At 34.9% G+C, this 22040-nt stretch overlaps 1 protein-coding gene across 1 annotated transcript in view; it reads left to right on the forward strand.

The window, feature by feature from the left end:
* The window catches only part of Slc17a6 (solute carrier family 17 (vesicular glutamate transporter), member 6), a 41587-nt gene extending 35924 nt beyond the window's left edge, over window positions 1-5663 (forward strand). The window contains exons 9-12 of the mRNA XM_013019599.1: window positions 3186-3318; window positions 3753-3863; window positions 4272-4399; window positions 5212-5663. Coding sequence (XP_012875053.1) covers window positions 3186-3318; window positions 3753-3863; window positions 4272-4399; window positions 5212-5547 — 708 coding nt within the window. The 3' untranslated portion in view covers window positions 5548-5663. The remainder of the gene's footprint in view (window positions 1-3185; window positions 3319-3752; window positions 3864-4271; window positions 4400-5211) is intronic.
* Window positions 5664-22040: the final 16377 nt, after the last annotated feature.

The following is a 22040-nucleotide window of genomic DNA, read 5'->3' on the forward strand; positions in this document are numbered from 1 at the left end:
TCCCTGAGAAACATAACAGAGGCACCAATGTCTAAGGATCAGTAATTTCTATGCAAACTAACTTATAGATTCAGAAAATTAATGTATTAGTGCAAAACCTTAAAATAATGAACAAACTGTTGTGTGATTATTATCAGTAGTGCACTTTAATCTTGTGGCAAGTGATTGCTTATGATAAATCCCCAAATTTGAGATAACATTTAAAATAATTGTCAGGAAGTTTGCAACCTTCTCCAAGCTTGCTGAGATTATATAGTCTATATCCACCTGTTTCCTAAGAAACTATGATATGGCATACATTTAAATTCTAACTAGTGGTGTTAAATATTTCACCTTCTCAAACCCTTGCATTTTTGTAGTGTTTTTCACACAATATTCTCAGAAAGAAATAATAAAAATAAATGATTATCATAGCTTAAATTTTGTTTATTCAAAGTAACCAAAATATTCATTGGAATAAATAATAAATGGAGGATATCCAAGTGAAGAATTTTTCACTAATAAGTGAAGATGGTAAGAGCTTGGTGACTATGTTTGGAATTCTAGCTACTGGGATTGATCGGGGATATTGGAAGAAGGGGATATAGAATTAGCTCATATATACGATTACAGCCCAAGACTGGCTCATGGCAAAAGGGGGCCCTATATAAAAATTACCAAATCAAAATGGATAGGGAGGAGGAAGGTACTAGTGGTAGAGTACCTGTCTGGCAGTTGTGCAGTCTGAATTCAAAGCCCAATGCTGCCTTCAAAGGTGTTTTTGGCAGATGTTTCAAAACTGAGACAAAATGTAAGACAATTAACGTAGGTTTAGGACATACATCCTCTCTCAAGATTTTTGGCTGCCATTACGAATATAAAAAGCATGATTTGGGGCTGGGAAGGTGGTTTAGTGATAGAGTGCTTGCCTAGCATGCATGAAGTCCTGAATTTGATTCCTCAGTGCCATATAAACAGACAAAGCTGGAAGTTCAAGCCCCAAGACTGGCAAAAAAAAAAATCATGGTTTGTAATTCTATACAAATCCTTGCATGCTGTGTTTAAGGTATTTGTGGGTGTAGGTGATGGTAGTGAGGCTTGGACTCAGGGGCCTACATTCTTGTTTGGCGTTTTCCATTCAAGGCTCTACCAATTGAGTCACACCTCCACTTGTGGCTTCTTACTAATTAATTGGAGATAAAAGTCTTGAATCCATGTGCCCAGGCTGACTTGTAACTGAGATCCAGCTGTCAATTTCCTGAGTAGGATAATAGGCATGAGCCACCAATGTACAGCACAGATAATAAAAAAATATATTTTTATACACTATTAGAAATATATCTACTAACACAAAGAGCAAAGAACTACTGTGTTTTTTCAAGATGATATCCCCAAAGCAATATTTGCCTAATATTTTTGATTTGATGGTTTTTTGTTATTGAAAGTTATTTTTATTTTTTATAAAACTACTCTTGTACATACAGAAGTTGATTTTATATTTGATGTCTTTTTTCTTACTATCCAGAATGTATCTTTAATAAACATTTTAAAACATAACATTTGTTACACATTCCTGCTCCCAAAGAAATATATATTGAATATCACAATGTGGAAAATTAAGATAAATAAAAAGCCATCTCTTATACAGAAACAATCATAATGAATTCACAGTTGAAGTTCATATCCTTTTGAGTATGCACATATGCATACTATTTAATGTCTTTTTGAACTCACATTTGTTAAACCCCTAATAAATACCCTATTTTAAGCTAAACCAAACACCTTTACATATATTGTATTGTTTTATTGTTTTCCTTTCTCAGATGGCATTTATACTAAGCATATGAGTTAAGCGCTTAGTCTTTACACTCAGATAGAATTGGCTTAAAACCTGTCCCTGGCAAAAGCTAAACCTACTAAGTCTCATTTTCTTCATTTAATAATAAAACTTAAAATTTCCATTCTGTATGAGAGAGATAGCTAAAAAGTCTGAGCATATACTTAAAGTCATTCAGTATTTCAATTAGTCATCAACAATGTAAATCATGACTATTACACTGCAATCTACATCACTGTCAAATCAAAAGTAATCTTTGCCTCATAATACCATCAGTCTAATTGGACAGCTGTTAAACATAAATAATAAACATCCAATATGTACCCATATGTTTTTTTTTTCTGAACCTGAATTTTTTTTTCTGAATTCTGGGTCTTGGTGCTGTCCCTGAGATCCTTTTGCTCAAGGCTAGAGCTTACCACTTGAACCACTTCCAGCTTTTTCTGTGGTTAATTGGAGATGAAAGTCTCACAGACATTCCTGCCTGGGCTGGCTTTGAACTACAATCTTCAGATCTTCAGCCTCTTGAGTAGGATTACAGGCTTGAGCCAGCAGTGCCTGGTTCCATATACTTGAAAGATCTATAAAAGTTCTTTGTCTGTTTGCATTCAATATATGTGCTAATATCCAAATTACATAAATTTTATTTGTACTTTGTATCCTCAGAATACCTAGAGAACAGAGTCTTGTCCACAATTAATGGTTAAAATATGTTTTGATGCTTTGGGGTTAGGCTTTAGATTAGGATAATTACTATGAACTTAGTTGGGAAACTACATTATAACAATATGACCACATATTGATTCTGACAGAAAATATCCCAAATTAAAGAACTTATTTGAATAACGTGAACTTTTATTTTATTGAAATAAATTCATGTTATAAAAGTTGTGTGTATACACACATATTCATATGCACACATATACATACATATACATATATGTACATTTACACAATACATATTCAATTTAAACCTTATGATTAAAAATGAACTTTACAACCTTACAAAAGTATATAAATTCATTTGTCCCTTTTATGTATTTTCTTTCCCCTCTTCTTCCCTCACATTGAGGATAAACTTGGGCAAGCACATTCAAGAGCATAAAATGCACAAACAAGGGTGAATCATAAGGTTCAGGACAGTTGATTCATGAATTCAAAACTTACTGAGTCATAGCAACAAAAAATTAGGTTTCATTGTTTATTCTGTGGAAGTCAGGGTTCATTCTAGGAATAAGTAGTTATTTGGATTCACCACGTTGCCTTTTTACTCATAAACCGTTGATGATGGATTGAAGACACCAGAGCCAGCAAGCAGCTCACATTATTTATGCTCATGTATATTTCCCACCTTCTTCTTCATTATCAGGTTGGCATGCTTTCTGCTGTGCCACACTTAGTCATGACAATCATTGTGCCCATCGGAGGACAAATTGCAGATTTTCTCAGAAGCAAACAAATCCTTTCAACTACTACAGTGAGAAAGATCATGAATTGTGGTGGTAAGTAGATACATGGCAGCAAAGACATATATTTAGCTTGTTAACTTCTCATTTACCCAAGTGAATAATGCTTCTAAATGCATCAAGCAATTTATTTGCAGCTAAATTTGTGCTTGCATTGCTCATGTCCAACCATTTTCCCACCTTCAATTTTTCATAACTCTTTCATCATTGAATAATAATGTTATTCTATATTTTAACTAATTTAACCTTTACAACCATTGAGTTTTAGGTTGTCTGAGGGTTTAAAAATTAAACACATGAAGACCTCAGTAACCTCTGGCATTGAATATTACTTTTACTATTATTATTTTGATATAGGCTTTCTGAACCAAAATATTTAAATCAATAAGTATAGGTGTTTATAGCAGTTTGGGCTCATGGGCTAAGTTCATACAAATTCTTAAAGTGTTTCCGTGTGTTTATTTCCAAAGGGTTTGGAATGGAAGCCACATTGCTTCTGGTTGTTGGCTACTCTCATACCAGAGGTGTAGCCATCTCATTTTTGGTCCTTGCAGTGGGATTTAGTGGATTTGCCATATCTGGTAAGATATATATTTTATACATTTGACATTATGATCTTTCTAATATGTCTATGTGTATATGTAATATGATCAATATGTACATATGTATTCTTATAGACAATCAAAACATTTCGAAAACATTTAGATTTGTTATTACTCATTCTTCCCTCCATTTACTATTTTTCTCTCTGTTTCTGTTATTGTTTGTTGCTTGTGAAGAGAGCCTTTTCACTCTGTGAGGTGAACATCTCATGTTAAGTAATGGATGACAAAATATGCCTCATTCCAGTCCCATATGTCTTCTAGCCAAATGATGCAGTTGTCGAACACACGCTATGTACTCGGTATATTTTAAGGAGTTATGTGGTGATGCTTTTATCTCATAAACTTTTATGATTCCTTTAGTCAAAGATTGTATGTGTATTTCAGGCTTTAATGTGAACCACTTGGATATTGCTCCAAGATATGCTAGTATCTTAATGGGCATTTCGAATGGCGTTGGCACATTGTCAGGGATGGTTTGTCCTATCATTGTTGGCGCGATGACCAAAAACAAGGTAAGATAGAACAAGATAGGTGTTCAGTCATAGAAGACCCTCTGCCATGGCTGAGAAAGAGTTATTGTGTTCTCCCTGGAATGTTCCTTCTAAGTAAGAAAGATAAATGTGGCCTAGAAGAAGTTATTTCCCTAGGATCTGTGATATTCCCATTTCCCTAATCTATAAGCAAGGTGTTTCTCAACACTTACTTATTTTTCAGATTTAGGCCTTAAATATAACAACAATTTATGCTATCTGTGTGACAAAGAAAAGAACTTTTCCCCTTGGTTGTTAAAATGGCAGAACATTTTCACAGCTTTATTTGCAAACCCTCATTTTTACTAATTTTCAGTTGTTCAGGGGAGAATATTTTGTCATATTTGTCCTTTCATGTATATATAGAGGGTCAAAATTATGATTAAACAGAAGGCAATAAAGGAAAGAAGTGGGATTAAAAGATAATCTAATGGAAAACCAGGTATAGTGACTTATACTTTAATTCTAGCATTCTGGAGATGAGAGAAGAGGATGTTGAGTTCCAGAGCAGCATAAGCTACATAGGAAGAATTTGCAATTTTTATTAATGAAAAGATAAATCACTGGAAATGGAAAGGAATTATTGGTATCTACATACCAGCAAGACATAGATATGCATAACATTTTATTACTATCATAGTATATTAAATAATAGCAAATAGTTTTATAGAAAGGTTCTGTAAGAATGATGGCTTTATATAATCATGCTTTGACTATTCCTAAAGATAACATTTCATGAAAAGAAGTGCTGTCATGGGGTGGGTATTATCACAATTCATTTTTTGTCCCAACAGTCCCGTGAAGAATGGCAGTATGTCTTCTTGATCGCTGCCCTAGTCCACTATGGTGGAGTGATCTTTTATGCAATATTTGCCTCAGGAGAGAAACAACCATGGGCAGACCCTGAGGAAACAAGTGAAGAAAAGTGTGGCTTTATCCATGAAGATGAACTTGATGAAGAAACAGGGGATATTACTCAAAATTATATAAATTATGGTACCGCCAAATCTTACGGAGCTACAACGCAGGCCAATGGAGGTTGGCCCAATGGTTGGGAAAAGAAGGAAGAATTTGTACAAGAGGAGGTACAAGATGCATATACCTATAAAGACCGAGATGATTATTCATAACAAAACTACTACTGGGTGTCCTTTTAGTGTTTGTGATTAAATTAATTGTGATTGCACACAAATATAACCAAGAGTGGTGTAAACAATGTACACATATCAACCAGGCAAGTCTTGCTATAAAAATGAAATCCAAACAAACCCATGAAATTACCATCAAGTGCAAGCTGTAGAAGTTGTGAAGTTCATCCTTTCCTTTCAGGCCATCATTCTTCCGTTTGTGATTTACAGGATCAGTGTAGAAACGCATAGTTCTTCATTGGATTCATATGAACTGAAACTCATTACCATTTAAGAAAGCACAACTACAGCAGTTGGCACATCTCATCCTACAGAAGTTAGGAAGCCAAAGCTACTTGATCATGCAAAATGCACTTATATATTTGTTACACTGTATTGCAAGATATCATGCAGAAGTCCTGTTTAAAAAAATAATGCAAATTTCAAATTGGCTGCATCAGCTGTTGGCAATATTTAGTAAGCTGGAGAAGTAAGATGTATTTCCATTGAAGAAGCATATGGTACACTCACAGCCAGCAAATTGTACTGACTAGGCAATTCTTAGGATTAATTAAATAGTTTGGGATATTTTGTGTGCCTCAGAAAAGAATATCTTGCAGTGTTTATATAAGATGCCAGGGCACAAACACTTATTTTTGTGAAAGAAAATTTGTAAAGTGAGGGGTATGCTTCATGTTCTTCCATTCATTACCTGACAGTATGAAACACTTTGCATTTCAACAAAGATCAACTTTACATGTAGCATATTACAGAAATTTTTTGCAAAAATGAATTATAAAAATCAATAGACTTCAATGTATTTTTATTACAACTTTGTACTGGTTGTAACTTGCATTAGAAAAAAATATATAAATATACACCATAAAGATTCTAAGAAAGAATTTACTATGAAAATATAGCCCTTAAAATGCAATATTAACCCCAAAAGAAATAGACGATGATTTAGAGTCCTTCTTTAACAATTAAATATTATATGAAAGTTGTGCCACAGAACTCTATGTAATATGAGAAAATAAACAATAGAGATATTATAAGTAGAAAATTTTATTATTTAAAGTTCCATTAAAGAGATATTTGTCTTAGATAGGACAATAAATTATATTAAAATTATATCTATGTCTATATCTATATCTGTATATCTTATACATATCCATAAACACACAAAACATAAACAATTTTCACACAATACCAAATACAGCATACACCTAATGTTGGGTTAGGGGACTGCAATTTCTACTTTCATAGAGTCACAATTTTAGATGAGGAAGAGGCATTTTGCTTGTCATTTCTTAATATAACTCAACAGGAATTGCAACATTTGTGTACCAAGCAATAAGTGCAATGCATAAAGTTTCCTCTCTGTATAGTAACTTCATTTTGCTCATCGTAGCTGTTTGGGTGGTTGGAATGACTATTTTCTTTGAAAAAAAAAGCTAACATCAGATTTCTTTATAATATTCTAAAAAATACTAATGCATTTCCCAAGTCAACACAAAATATTATAGGTGTATTTAATTGTCTGTTTTGGATATTTGGTCTGTTTCTTGTATTGTGCTAGTAGTGACTGGAGACCCTGCTACTGCAAATATGAAACATAAAGTTTGTTTTTTTTTAAAATGCAAATTCTTCTCAACTTCAAGAAAATAAAAAATACTTTATGCTTTGTGTCTCAAAGTGATATCATGTGACCATAACTTTGTTGTGTTGAATAAAAATATGTGGACTGTCATTTTGTGGCATCAAAAAGTGTTAATAAAATGCTCTATTTATCCTTTTGTTAAAAAAACACACATTAACTTGGGCTTAATTTGTTTTTGTTTAGTTTGTAGCTTTAGTGTGAATTTTCCTGTGGATGTGCCAATGAAGCTAAATTTAAGCTCAAGAGTAACAGCCACTTTAGCCTCTTGGGATTTAATGGAAGAACATGATATTTTCTAGATTGTGTGAGGTGTAGCTCTGTAGTGAGAGTTTTAAGCTAAGCAGTAGTTCTCTGAGTTGAGCTCCATCTTTGCTGAGGCTAAATTTAGAGGAATATTGTGAAATAAACCTGAAGTTCTCAGATCAGTACCATGATTTAACTTTCACTGTACACTTAGCCTATGCCGGTTATTGGCAGGTATATTTTTTGTACAGTATCTTATGAGGCTTCATAATGACCCCCTGAGGTAGACATCCATTAATTTCCAGGTTACAAATGAAAAAGGGAAATTTAGACTTCAAATGACTTTGCCAAAATACAATAGTATAGTGGTACTATATTAAAACATGTTAATTAAAACAATGAGCAGCAAGCTGAACACCCAATAGGATAGCTTTGTCACTAGAAAGGTGATCAAATAGCCTCTGGTCCTTCTACATGTGTGCAGCAAGAGAACTATGTAACTATTATATGATTTATATATTCTGTACATGTAGCATTTATAGAATCTGAGATTTGTGAAACTGTGCTGCTCAAAGGACTTTTGGGCTAATTTTGTTGACATTACTTACAGCAGATGACACTGAAGGTCAATATAGAAAATGACGTGATGAAGAACTAGATGGTTATATATCAGGTTATTACTAAAGTAGGATCACTTTAAACAGGTATTTATTGCTCCAATCACTATCTCCATATCCCACTAAAATAAGCCCCAGTTTTTTTTTGTTTTTGTCACGTGGACACTGTCCCTGAGCTTCTTTGTTTTTTTGTTTTTGTTTTTGCTTAAGGTTACTGCTCTACCATTTGAGCCACAGAACCACTTCCAGCTTTTTTGTTTGTTTTTATGGTACTGAGGAACTGAACCCAGGGCTTCATGCATGCTAGGCAAGCACTGTACCACTAAGCCACATTCCCAGCCCAGTCCCAGAGTTTTGTTTGGTGGAAAGAGAGGGGATGTATTTCCCTTCCTATCCTCCTCTGTGTAAGGAGGAAGGCAAGAGTGAAAATGTCACAACTAATGCACTGTTTTCCCAATTCCATAGCATTCCCTAATCCTACAGTAATTACATTGCTTTTTCTCATTCCTCCCATCCTACGTTTTCCTCACTTAATCTTTATTATCATATACATCTAGAATTTTATAGTTCACAACATACTTACCCATACATTATCTCATTTAGCTTTCATATCTGCCTTGTAAAATTGAAAGCCTACATTTTATTATTAGAAATTCTATTCTTTACATAAGGAGGCCAGGTCTATGAGAGTATATTTTAACTTCCTAAAGGTTCTCTAGGCAAGGATGAAGCAGAATACAGACTATGGGGCCTTGATGAAAAAGTACTTTCTGTTTCTTTTACTTTTAAATCCCATTATTACCCATCTAATTGAAAGTTACTTCTTGACTGGGGATTTCACTAGGTAAAAATCAGTGCTCCACTAATAAAGATAATCAATCATTCTGCTGTCTAGAGATAAACAAACATTTCTGAAATTTCATAAGGATGCTACCTTGTTCAATGGTAGCATAATCAGTACTGACAGAAATCTCTCTGTGGACATGTCTGTCTCTTCACATGACTTTCTTTTTTAAAATGGTATCATTATTGGTCCCAACCAACTCTAGTATAACCTCATCTTAACCAAGCCTACCTACAATGACCCTTTTCCAGGAAAAAAAAACCCAAAAAACTCATGCACTAAAGTTACAAAGGGTTAGAATTTCAACATAAATTTTTGGAAGATACAATGTAGTACATAATAGCTTTTCTCTGGTCTTAGAGAATCTATCAGGCTCTTAGCTTTTAAGATTTTATGCAATTTGTGACCACAACATGTTTGCTCTTAATGTTAGCCTCTCCCTTACTCTCTTTTATTATGGGTAATTTGATCATGCTTCTTAGGCTTGGATTAGTGTGTGCCTTGGTTTCCTGGCATTGTCTTTAAACGATGAAGGAATGTGGTCATACAATTCCTCTACCCCATAAACATTGCTTTTGCCGGAATGCCAGCAAAAGCAATGGAAAAATGAGCACAGATTCCTGATAGTGAGGAAGATGTCACAAAGACTCTGGACTGCCACTGTGTTGACAAGAAGTCTGTCCGACAAGACACGCTGTCAATTCCTCCAAGGATCAGAAGGCAGAACTCCTGTAGCAAAGGGCAAGAAATAAAATGAGCACTGGAGTCAAGGGCATAAAACAAGTGTACTTGGCAGTGTGACTGGATTTCCAAATCATTCAGAAGTCTGATTTTGTTCACTTGGTGATTTTTATTTCCTCTGTGGTCGATGTTTAACATCACTCAGAGAATTCAATATAATAACAACTTCAGTCCATATAGAAGGTAGAACTTTTTTTAAAAATATTTTTAGTAATGCATTTATTTGTAAACAGCAGCTATTAAAGCCAGGTCTGGCAGCTCAAGAGTATCCTCATCACTACTGGGTGGAGATATGGGCATTGTGGTTCAAGGGCAGCCCTGAGAACAAGAAGTATATGAGACTCCATCTCAACTAACTTTTGAGTGCAATGTCAAGTGTCTGTTATCTCAAGAACAGGGAAAACACAATGACTGGGTGCAGTGGTCACATTCCTACTCAAAAATAGTTGGAGCCTATGGTTCAAGTGATGGAGCCCCTGCCTGGCAAACAGAAGGTCCTGAGATTCATCCTTAATATTTAAAAGAAAATAAATAATTGTGTGTACCTCAGTATGAGATCATCAAAGTATGTTAAGAACCACTTAGGTTCTAATACTACTGATGGCACTTCACAATCACACTGGAAGGTCCACTTCTGTCACCAGCTTTCTTCTTGAAGAGCTTACCTTAGACTTCCATGACTAGTAGGATTACTTACCAGGCCTCTGCTGTATGAGGTGTTGGAAAGCCAATTCACCTTCAAACCACTGCCTCTGGTGACACTAAGAGCACCTGCAGGCATTCTTCCTGATTTAAGAGGATGGCCTCCTTGGTGTTGCTGTCCCATGGCCACAGCTTCTATATTTGGCCATTGGACAATGAATAACAAAGAAGCAAATGAGTTTTGAAAGCATAGCCCTTCCTTCTGGGTGAAGCTGCATCATTCTAGGTCACGTTCCTTGGTACACAGAGTTCTGGCTGAATTTTCACCCTGATGGATCTTTTAATCTGGCCTCTTGGTACAGGGAGGTTTTACTTTAATCGTTCACTGAGGTATAGGATACTTCATTCTTTCCTTTAAACGCTCATAGCACAGATCAAGATAAGCTAAAGTTCTTAGCAAAGGTATTTTGTGGAAAGATTCTAGGATTATAAAAACATTTTTCAGCTGGTCACTCTGGGGACTTCAAACACAACAACCTGTAGAAACCAAGCATTTGTGCAAAGGAAGGAGACCATTTACTTCAGAAGGAGAATATGAAAAATACACTGATCAGCCAAAGTAAGGCATCATCACCAAAATCCCAGCAGACTTTGCTCATGTGGAAATGACGTACATTTCCTATATGAAGTATCTTTTTTTGTTGTTATGTGTGGTCAAACATAAAGAAAACTTAATGCAAGCAGAGTAAAATCTTGTGAAGGCAAAAATTTGTCCTTCAGGCTTGCAGTTAGGTATCCCAATGTAACTGCATTGTGGTAAAAGTGTTGTAGATAGAAGTTATAGGAATCACATTTGAGCCTTCCTCTTCAAAATCTCTTCTGACATCATAGTAAAAACACTAGACTTAAGTAACAAAGAGATGATCTTACACACCGCAAAATTAAAGAAAGAGCTATACTACAATGGAAAGGAAATCAGAATCACTGCACACCTTCCCACACAAACCCCCAGTGCAAGGAGAGCCTGGAAAAGTACCACCAATGCCCTGAGAACAAACAACTGCCAACCCAGACTGGTATATCCAGCAAAGCTAGCATCCACATTTGACACAGAAACTAACATTTTTAATAGTAAAGAAAAAGTAAGAGGTAGAAAAGTACCCCAAGACAGGACACAAGTGGTTTTTACTTTTTTCCTATTGTTTTTAATGTACTTATAATGCACTATGTGATTCTTTTGTTTCTTTTGTATGTTCTTCCTCCACAGTACAACCCCTGTTTTCACTGTATTTGATTCTAGTATTCTGCATCTTGTATATACATTTTTGTAATTTGGGAAGGGGAAGGGGTAGAGTGGAATGCTTAAATGGGGATGCAGGATGACCCATTGTGATGATGCGATGTACAGGACACTCTGTTGAAAATTAACTTTACAATATCGGGGTGGGGGGAGGGAGGAGTTGGGGAAGTGGGGAGGGAAGTGATGGTAGGGGAAAAACAAAGGAGGAGGTAACAATGCTCTGTAAGAAATGTACTCATTACCCTACTCATGCAGTTGTAACCCCTCTGTACAGTATTTTTACAATAAAATATATATATTAAAAATTAAAAAAGAAACAACAGCAACAAAAAAGAAAAAGTAAATGAGTTCATAAACAATAAACCAGTATTCCAAAAAAAATTAAAAGTCTCAAGAAAACAATCAAGATCAAGGAACCACATCAGATAGATATCACTAGGAGATCAATTTAGTAGGAGAAACAAAGAAGCAAAACTCAAGAAAGCAAGAAAATGATAGGAAACACAACACATGTTTCTATAAACATAAACATGAATGGACTCAATTCACCAATCAAAAGAAAAAGAACTGTAGCATGGATCAGAAAAGAAGACCCATCTATTTGTTGTCTCCAAGAGACTCATCTAACAGCTAAAGATAAAACAAAGGAGAAGGTAACAATGCTTGAAGGAAATGTACTCATTAACTTATTCATGTAACTGTAAGCCCTCTGTACAGTATATTTACAATAAAAAGAACATATAAAAAAAACTCTGAATAAAGGGACAGAGGATGATCTTCCATGCAAATGAACCCCGCAAGAAGGGAAGAGACCAACATGCAATGGAAGCTCATAAGCTTTATAGACCATGATAATGACAAGGTGCCTTATGAAGGTAAAAATATGTTTGTGACTTTAACTATCACTATCACCCCCATACTGTGAAATTTATGTATTTTATGTAATTACTTAATCTCAATAAAGAAAACAATCTCTTATGAAATTAAGGCCTTCATATTAACTCAGGTCCTACTTATTGGCAAGATCTATCATAGGAGTTTGAAAGAACCCAGGATGACATAACCCCTGTTGAGAGGATCCTGAGTCACGGCTGAAGGCAGTGCATGTCTCTATTAAAGCATATTTAACTATCATGTGAAGGAGACTCCTTTGTTATGTGGCACTGAACATGCCTGAATAGGACACAATGTAAAGCTGCTCACTGAATGTAAAATCCTACACATCACATTAACTTGGAACAAAATTGGAAGTAAAACAAGAATATATAAACAAAAGTATTATAAATGATTGACCCAAGGTCTCATATTATTGCAATTTCATCTAATTTTATTTTATTTTTCCTAATGTGCTCTCTCATTTTTTTGTTTAAAATTCTAATTGTTACTGTGATGGTAATGTACAAAGGCGTTGCAGTTACATAAGTCAGGTAAAGAGTGTATTTCATTATGGATAATGCCACCCTTTCCTTTGCTCTCTCACAGTTTTATCCACCTACCCACAGGTTTTCCACCACACCCACAAGTTGTATAGTTTACTTTCAATAATGCCCAGTGATTACCACTGCTGCATTTGTTCACCCCTTGTCCCTCCATTTGGGTGCTTCCTCTTACACTCCCAAAGACCTAAAAATAAACAAGCAGAACAAAAAAAAAAAAGAAAAAAAAAACAGAGAAAAGGAAAAAAATGAAACCTGTTGTTTCCATTTTCTGGAGTTCATTTTGAGAAATATTATTTTGGATGATCAGATGCATGCAGGCACTGTGCCTTTCTGTTCCTCTCCTAAGAAGAATTTTAATTAAAAGTTTTTTTTCTGGGATTTAAAACAATTTCTAAAAGGAAAACAGACTAATGTCTATACATAATAGTTCAGAAAAAGTTGAGTGAGAAGTTTGTTAGATTGTTTAGTTTCTGAAGCATAGAACATGAACAAGATGACTGAGTTAAAAGGAGATGATACAAGAAAATTCTCTGCTAATACAGGTGGACCCATTGAAATAATGAGATGTACAAGATGTTATGTAGAAAAACGAACTTTACAACTTTGGTGTGGGGGTGGGGGTGGGGACTGGACGGGGCGGGGGATGGAGATGGGAAGGGATGAGAAGGGGAAACAAAGGAGGAGGCAACAATGCTTGATAAGCGATATACTCATTACCTTGCTCATGTAATTGTAACCCCTCTGTACAGTATTTTCACAATTAAAAAAAAAGAAAATTCTCTGCCAAAGGATCTCCATTTGGATATCTATAGAACTTTTATATCTTTAAGCTGCTTTCCCAGAAGGTATATGATTTTTTTTAAAGTTGATTTCATACATTTGAAACAGATTCCAGTAGTGCTTTGAAATGAAGAGAAGCCTATTTAAATATGGGGGCAGGGCGACAAATCTAATGCACATCCTTTAGGCAGTTAAAAATCAATAACTTAATTTGTAGTTAAGGATTCTGTGATACAGAGTGACAAATCCAGTGGAAAAATGTCTAGTACCGCACTTACATTGCGGGCTTGCTTGTGAAAATCCAAGCGGAATGCCTTCTATGGCTTACCCAAGATCAACATTTGCATCTTTCTCATTTCCTTCAAGGGAGTCCAAGGCTAGCAGAGTGATTTGAGAAAACAGAGGACTCATTCACTTTCTTTCTTTCTTTCTTTCTTTCTTTCTTTCTTTCTTTCTTTCTTTCTTTCTTTCTTTCTTTCTTTCTTTCTTTCTGTACGTATTTTATTGTAAAAATGCTGTACAAAGGGATTACAGTTACATGAGCAAGGTAATGAGTCAATTTCCTGCAGTTGTGGAGGTGGGAGGGAAGGGATGGTAGGGGATAAACAAAGGAGGAGGCAACAATGCTTATTCATTTTCTATCCTTCTGTCTTGAATGAGTACATATCCACAGATGCTGTTCCTTCACTCTCATATTCCAGCTTTGAAGGAAAAGACAAGATCCAAATGGTTAAAGACATTGTTCTGTTAGTAGTCCATCATTTGATACATAAATACATCATACACAATGTTTACCTTGATGGCCATATACAGAGTTGATAATATCTATTTTTTTATAAAAGTAGACAAATGAGCTTTAGGAATTATCTAGGATCACATCCTAAGCACAGAAGGGTTCTGGGCAATTAGTAAAGCAGAAAAGGATAAACAGAAACAATCAGATAGGACAGGAATAAACAGTAGGCAAAGGGAAGAAAAAAGTTGAAAGCAAACTGTCACTATATATTATTTATAGCTAATTGGATATTAAAAATTGATGCTTCTGGGCTGAGAAGGTGGCTCAGTGGTAGAGCGCTTGCCTTGCATGCATGAGGCCCTGGGTTCGATTCCTCAGCACCACATAAGCCGAAAAAAAAAAGCCGGAAGTGGCACTGTGGCTCAAGTGGTGGAGCCCTAGCCTTGAGCTGAAGAGCTGAGGGACAGCGCCCAGGCCCAGAGTTCAGGCCCCATGACTGGACCCCCCCAAAAAAAATTGATGCTTCTAAAATTTGTCCATAGTGTACATTTGGTAACTTTCAAAGTCATAAGTGAGTGAAGGAAGTCTGCAGGACATCACTACCTATTGAAAACTGGACTGTGAAACGGGACCTGCCTGTACAGGAATTAGATTACTTTCCTTTTTACATTCATCAACCCTGACTGATTCAAGTTTCTTCAGTAGCTGGATTTGCTATTTTCCTTTGCTACAAATCTCCACTCCTTTTCCTTGCCACGTTTCTCCTCTTATAATTTATCTTACTGTGACCTTTTGATAAGCTTAAGGACCACAGAGATTGTGCTCTTTAAATACAAGAGAAGAGTGTATACTTAAATAAAGATTTGATTAAGACAGACAGTTTAAAGTTCAGTCATTTTTCAAATCTACTTGGTGTGAATGGTATTGCCTGTAAAATAATGATCAAGAGAAATTTCACAATTCATCTGTAGCCTCACACAATTATTGCTCTCTTCTTGTGAAGAAAATTAGAATGGAAAATAGAAATCTAGGCCTGGTGAGACAGAGAATATTTTCTAAGACTATCCTGATATTAAAGTTATGTTTTAAACAAGGATGCCCTGAACATCTAATGCCAATCCAGAACTTAAGTGTATAATGCAACATCATTTCCTATTGAGTCGACCACTTCAAAGCTCTGTCAAAGTGTTTAAAAAATCTCATCCATAAAACCATAATGAGAAAAAAAGCACACATCTCATAGGAACGTGAAGATTCAATTTAAGGCTATGTATAAAAAGGTGAAGGATGGGGCCTGGCACACAGTAGGTACTCAATAAATGGGATACTCAATAAATGAGGGCTAATGGTATAAAATGGGGATCTATTGACTCATGACATGATTCTTGGGTTTGAGGATCTTTGAGGAGCCAGTACAAAGTGGATTCAACTGCACAGAGAAGGGTCTTGGAATAAAGTGTTTCAGATGGGGTTTCAAGTTCAGTTCATAAAACTTAAATGAAAATAAGATTTCTGAGTATAGGTTTTGTTAAAAGATGAGAAATGGTTAGGCTGTGGGAGAAGGAGAGAGTTCCAGTTGAGAAGACTTTGTCAAAATAACAGTGTTGCTGAAGGCCAATGAGAAGTTGGATATGACAGTGTTGTTCTTCACTTTCTTGTCTTCGCATTTTAGTTTTGCAAAGGTATGTCTGCAGACACTATCAGAAATAATGAAATTCACTAATTCAGTTCTTCCTATATTCTTTGAATCTAATCTTTGAGTGTGTAGAAAACAAAGTTAGTTAAAAATAGTCTATAAATAAGATATTCAATATAATAAAGAGAAATATAAGAGAAAATATAATAAAGAAACATAATAAAAGAAATATAATAAAGAGAAAATAAATGATGTAATATCTAACCACCTGTAATGTTAGGAATAGTGGCTCTGATTAACCCAATGACATTTACATAATAGGATTTAATCCCTTCAGATGTCAAGGATAACCATAACAATGCTTACAATTTGATTGCTGTGAATAAGAATAATTAATAAATTATAAAAATTATGGGCAGGGATGGGAGGGAAAAACTGGGGAGAGCAAGGGAATGGATGACATTTTCCAAAAAAGAAATGTGCTCTTTACCTGATTTATGTAACTGTAACCACTTTGTACATCACCTTTATAATGACAATGAAATTAGATTAAAATTTAATAATCAGTTGAAATTTTAGCTCATCTCACATAATGTGAAAAACAAATGAACATTTCCTGGTATTAGGCAAATAGATGTAAAATACATGCTCATATGTGTATTACAGAGCCAGATTCTGACGAGGAAATGCTACAAATGGCTGACATTAAAGTAGTTCAATACATTTGTATAGGTCTATTTAGCATGTTGAAGTTATAGTTTATAGAAAAAAATACAGAAGAATTAAGTAAACATAGCTTAAACAGTAGAGTGGTTAGTCACAAAGCAAGCACTTATATACTGTACTTTATTTAATCCGAATGTATTTTTATTGACAAATTGACAGGAATTTGCGATGGCAGAGCGGGGTCCTAAAAATGTCACTTCTGCCAGATGAGCAAGTGCTGGCGTTCTTATGCATAGATAACATTAGGGAAAGAGTTAAAGATGTTGCATTCCATACTTGGAATTTGCTAAAAAGATAGACTTTAAAATAAACCTTGCCATCATACGTAAACAATAACAACAGAGATGTAATATTTAGAATAATTATCTAGAGTATAGTATTCATTATCCAATATATATCTTTATCTATATCTATATACCAAACTTTATACCTTAATCATATGCAATGTTAATATGTCCATGTTAATAAGTGTTAGCATTTTACATTTTTAGTTCAAATCTGCTTCTTTTGTGCTGGTCCTGGCACTTGAAGTTAGAATCTGAAGGCTACCCAAGAGTTTTTCTTTTTTAAGACTAGCAGTCAATGATCATCCCTTTACCTGTATGCTAAATTATTGCAGCACATTATGATTGGCATACAATTATTATTATTATTATTATTTTATTGTGAGAATACCGTACAGAGGGGTTACAATTACATGGGCAAGATAACGAGTACATTTCTTATCAAGCATTGTTGCCTCCTCTTTGTTTCCCCTTCCCATCCCTTTCCATACTCCCCCCTCCCCCCACCCGAACTCCCCCCACCCCCCACCAAAGTTGTAAAGTTCGTTTTTCCTCATAACGACTTGTACATTTTATTGTTGCAATGGGTCCACCTGTATCCCTAGTTAAACGATTTGTTGTGTCCTTTGTTGACCAAATATCCAGGCTATCTACTTTCTTTGACCAAAGTCCATACAATGATTCTTCAACTTGATCTGGCTCTGACCTCAACCACAGGACCTTTAGTACTTGAGTGGCTATATTTAGACTACATGAGCTTAGCAGGGGAATAGACCCACATAGTCCATTATGAACATATTGCCCAGGAGAAATACAAACATAGGATTAATTTTCTCTTCTTGCTTCTTTATTTTTCCCTTTCCCTTTTCTTTTTACAGTGCAGAATATATACAGATCTGTAGTCATGGTGATAGGCATTACAGTTACAAGATAAGAGCATTTGCCAACATTAACCAAGACCTACAAGATACACAGAAAAAAAAGAGAGACTGCAGAGGTAGCAGGCCTTCAGAAAAGTTAATAGAAAGTATTTACCCCTCAAACCACAGGGTATTTGGACTCAATAAGAGAGAATAAATGTAAGAAATTGTATGAACTTCTGCTTTCTTTCCTGTTACACATTTTAGCAAGTTGATAAGGAAGCCCAGAATTCCCTTCCCTTGACACTGGTGGGAAGTTGAAAACTTTCTGAGAACTCTCACTTAGCAACACTCAACCCATGAGAAACCCTGGAGGTCCCTTAACCCCTTGGCATCTCATGTCATTTTGGAAGTGTTGAAGAAGCTATCTACTTTTGTCAAAATGCTCAATTTTGTGAAAAACGCATCTTCTCAATCTCCTCATACATAACTATAACATTATTATTCTCAAAGTCTAAGCCAATATTTGGATAGAAGGTCCAGTTTTTAGTAAAGAGGTGCAGAGGTAGGGAGGGAGGGAGACAGAGAGACAAAGACAGAAAGACAGAAAGAGAGAAGGAGGTGGGAACAGAGGAAGGGAGGGACAGAGGGAAAGAGGGAAAGAGAGTTCATATAATTTATATTGCTTGGATATATTACATTTCTCATTCTAAATGTTTATGAGATGTTTATTGCTTCTGTATCCTTACTGTAAACTCTGTTTTGTCTAGATTAGTGACATCAAGGTTTTGTTTCCTGGAAATGAGACAATTCCTGAGGATGACACGTGATGATCTCTCTTCTCCCATTGTGCACAATCACTGTAAAATATTGATGCCTCTTCCCACAGCTCATAATTAGCCTTTACTAATTTGATCATATTGAAATTTTGTACTTGATACCCAATAAATGACTGTTTCTTGCAAGAAGAATCAACATGTTATTTTGGGTTACATGAAAATAATAATTGCTCAAATAATAAACTAAGCAAAGCCACAAGAAATATCTAAACCCACAGGTTCAGAGACTGTGGAAAACGGGGACAATATGTCACCGAGATTGAAATGGTGTTACCTCTATCCCTGGGGAATCATAGAGTCATTCCTTTTGGCTGTCAGACTTGCTGTTAATTTTGTCTGCAATTGCCAGCAAAGTCCAGGAAGATATATGAGGATGAATTATTGATTTTCACTTGCATTCTGATTGGAGCAGGTTTGCAGCTTATTTCCAAGTAACTCTTTTCATCTTCAGGGTAATAAATACAAATACCAGTTTAATTTGTCTCTTGGAGTTAGCACCTTTCTGATAAATTGAATCTGTAAAACACCCACCATTTCCTCATAGAATCAACAAACGACGAGCTACCATTGAACAGATTCTTCTTAACACATTAAAAATTAGAAATAGCAACTTTTGGTTAGAAAGAAAAAAGACACATGGAAGGTGAATACAGCGTGTAGGAAGTTTTCAGTATAAACAATCTTGTAAGCCTGAGCACTGAAAATATATTCTTGTGGAAAACATGATTGGGGGTGATAGAAGAATATATTCTTTTTAGTGAATTTGATTTCTCACATTATGAAAGCCTTGGTTTAATTCTGTTAATTGACTATGTGCCTCCCCGTGCCCCACCCCACAAGAGACAGGCAACACGTCTCAGTGTCCCTGAGTGAAGCTGTACTACTTTAAAAGCACTCATCCTACATAGCTTTTTGTTTGGCCATGTCCTTGGTAGGGCTGGAGAGCTCTTGTACCTTTCTTCCATTTGCTTAGGAGACAATACTTTCAAAGAACACCTTGATAGCTATTGGTGACAAAGCAGACCCCTTACTGTGTAGCAGCTGTTTGAACCTGGTTCTAAGCCATAGGAGGATTTGGTCTTTCAGGATTTTATTTAATAAGGATAGTGATAGATTCACAGCTTCCGATCAGTTCTCCAAGCTAAAAGAGGCATTTTTTTAACCACAAGTCCTAATAATTCAAAAATAATTTTGGGATGCTCTCCCTACAAAAAGGCATGCTTTCTTCTCTATCAAGCTGTGAAGCCAGGCTCACTAACTGAAATGCACACACAGAAAAATGATCCTACCTGATAGCTCTTTTGTAGCACAGGTACCAATGGCTCTTCCATTGCCTGAGAAAATTTTCTTTGAAAAAAAAAACGTTTGATTAAGTGCACACTACACTCATTAAAAATTTATCTTAAAGTATACAATTCATTGTTTTAGTATTTACACAGGAAACATTCAGACTATATTATAATATAATAACAATGATGTGTAAATCATTTGTTTCTTTGTACTAATGTCAAAAACAAAACCTACTCAAAATAGTAATGCTTATACTTAACTTCTTGAGTGAAATGTAGTATAATTAGGTATAAATTATGACATCAAAAAAATAAAAGTAGGAGAGTGGTGTAAAATATTGAGTTCTTTAAACATGACCATAATTGTTATCAGGTTAAAATAGACTGACCAAACAGTGAATGTATTTTATGTAAGCCTTCTGGCAAGTATAAACCAAAAATATGTGATGGATATACAAATATATTTAAAGTAAGGTATCAAAACACACTACTAGGAAAAATATCACTTTATTACAAAGAAAGGCAGTGAGAAAAGAAGTTAATTTTTAAAAGTTTGCAAACAATGAATAAAGTAACAGTAGTGTGTCCTGACACACTAGTAATTACCTTGGAATTTAACTTTTCAATCCAAAAATAAAATACAAGGAACAGAACAAGAGGTAATGCATACATGGGACATATCTTTAAGGATAGGAATAAAATTAAGGTGAAAGACTAGAAACAGAACTTTTAAGCACACTGAAATGAATGAGCACACGAGTAGTTATATTTAGACAAAATAGACTTTGACACTGCAAAATGAGAAAGAGATTTATTATATAATAATAAAGGGATAAAGTTTGAAAAAGTTGTAACAATTATAAATAAATACACACACTGAAAATCTAAATCTAAATAGATTCAGAGAGAAAGAGACAGAGAGAATGAGCACAATAACATATGAGATTTATACTTCCTTTTTTCAGCAATAGGCAGATCATCCTGAACAATAGATAGATAGATAGATAGATAGATAGATAGATAGATAGATAGATAGATAGATAGATATTAAAATAACTAAGGAAGCATTGGACTTAACATAGACTTTAGGCCAATGGAATTTGCACATGTGCAAAAATTTCTATTCAACAGCATCAGAAAACACATTCTTCTGAAATGTAAATGGAGTATTTCCTCGGACATATAATATTTCAGAATTCAACATTAGAAACAAAAGAGGAGACATTATAACAGATACCAGAGGAATACAAAAATTACAGACTATTAAAATGAGTTCTGGCCAAGAAATTTTATAATCTAGAAGAAAGGAACTACTTGCTACCTATAAACACACACATATACAACTTGCCATAACTGACTCATGGGAAATTAAAAGCAATGAAACAAATCAAGAAGAAGTACAAATAAACCAGTAAGGAGATTCAATCAATAATAGAAAGTCTCCCATCAAACAAAGCCCCATAAGATAGCTTCACACAAGAAACTAAAGCCAGTCCTTAAACTCTTCCAAAAAAATTAAAGAAGTAACACTTAAGAAGGTATTATGGGGTTAGTCTATTCCATAGCATTCAAAGTCAAAGAAAAGATATTTATCCTTGATAAATATATACACTAATGTTCTCAGCAAAATTCAAGCATATTGAATCCAGTAGCACATGCACCGGATCACTCACTTTGTTCTATTGGAATTTATATCTGCAATCCAAGAATGGTTCAATATATGCAAAGCATTGTCAATATTCACAGAATAACAATTAAATCTATAAGTTCAAATCAATAGATGCAGAAAAAGCACACGACAATATTCAATATTTGTTCATGACTGAAAAGCACTCAACAAATTGGGTATAGAAAGAAAAT

Source organism: Dipodomys ordii, unplaced genomic scaffold (assembly GCF_000151885.1).
Source record: "Dipodomys ordii isolate 6190 unplaced genomic scaffold, Dord_2.0 Scaffold46, whole genome shotgun sequence".
Taxonomy (NCBI): domain Eukaryota; kingdom Metazoa; phylum Chordata; class Mammalia; order Rodentia; family Heteromyidae; genus Dipodomys; species Dipodomys ordii.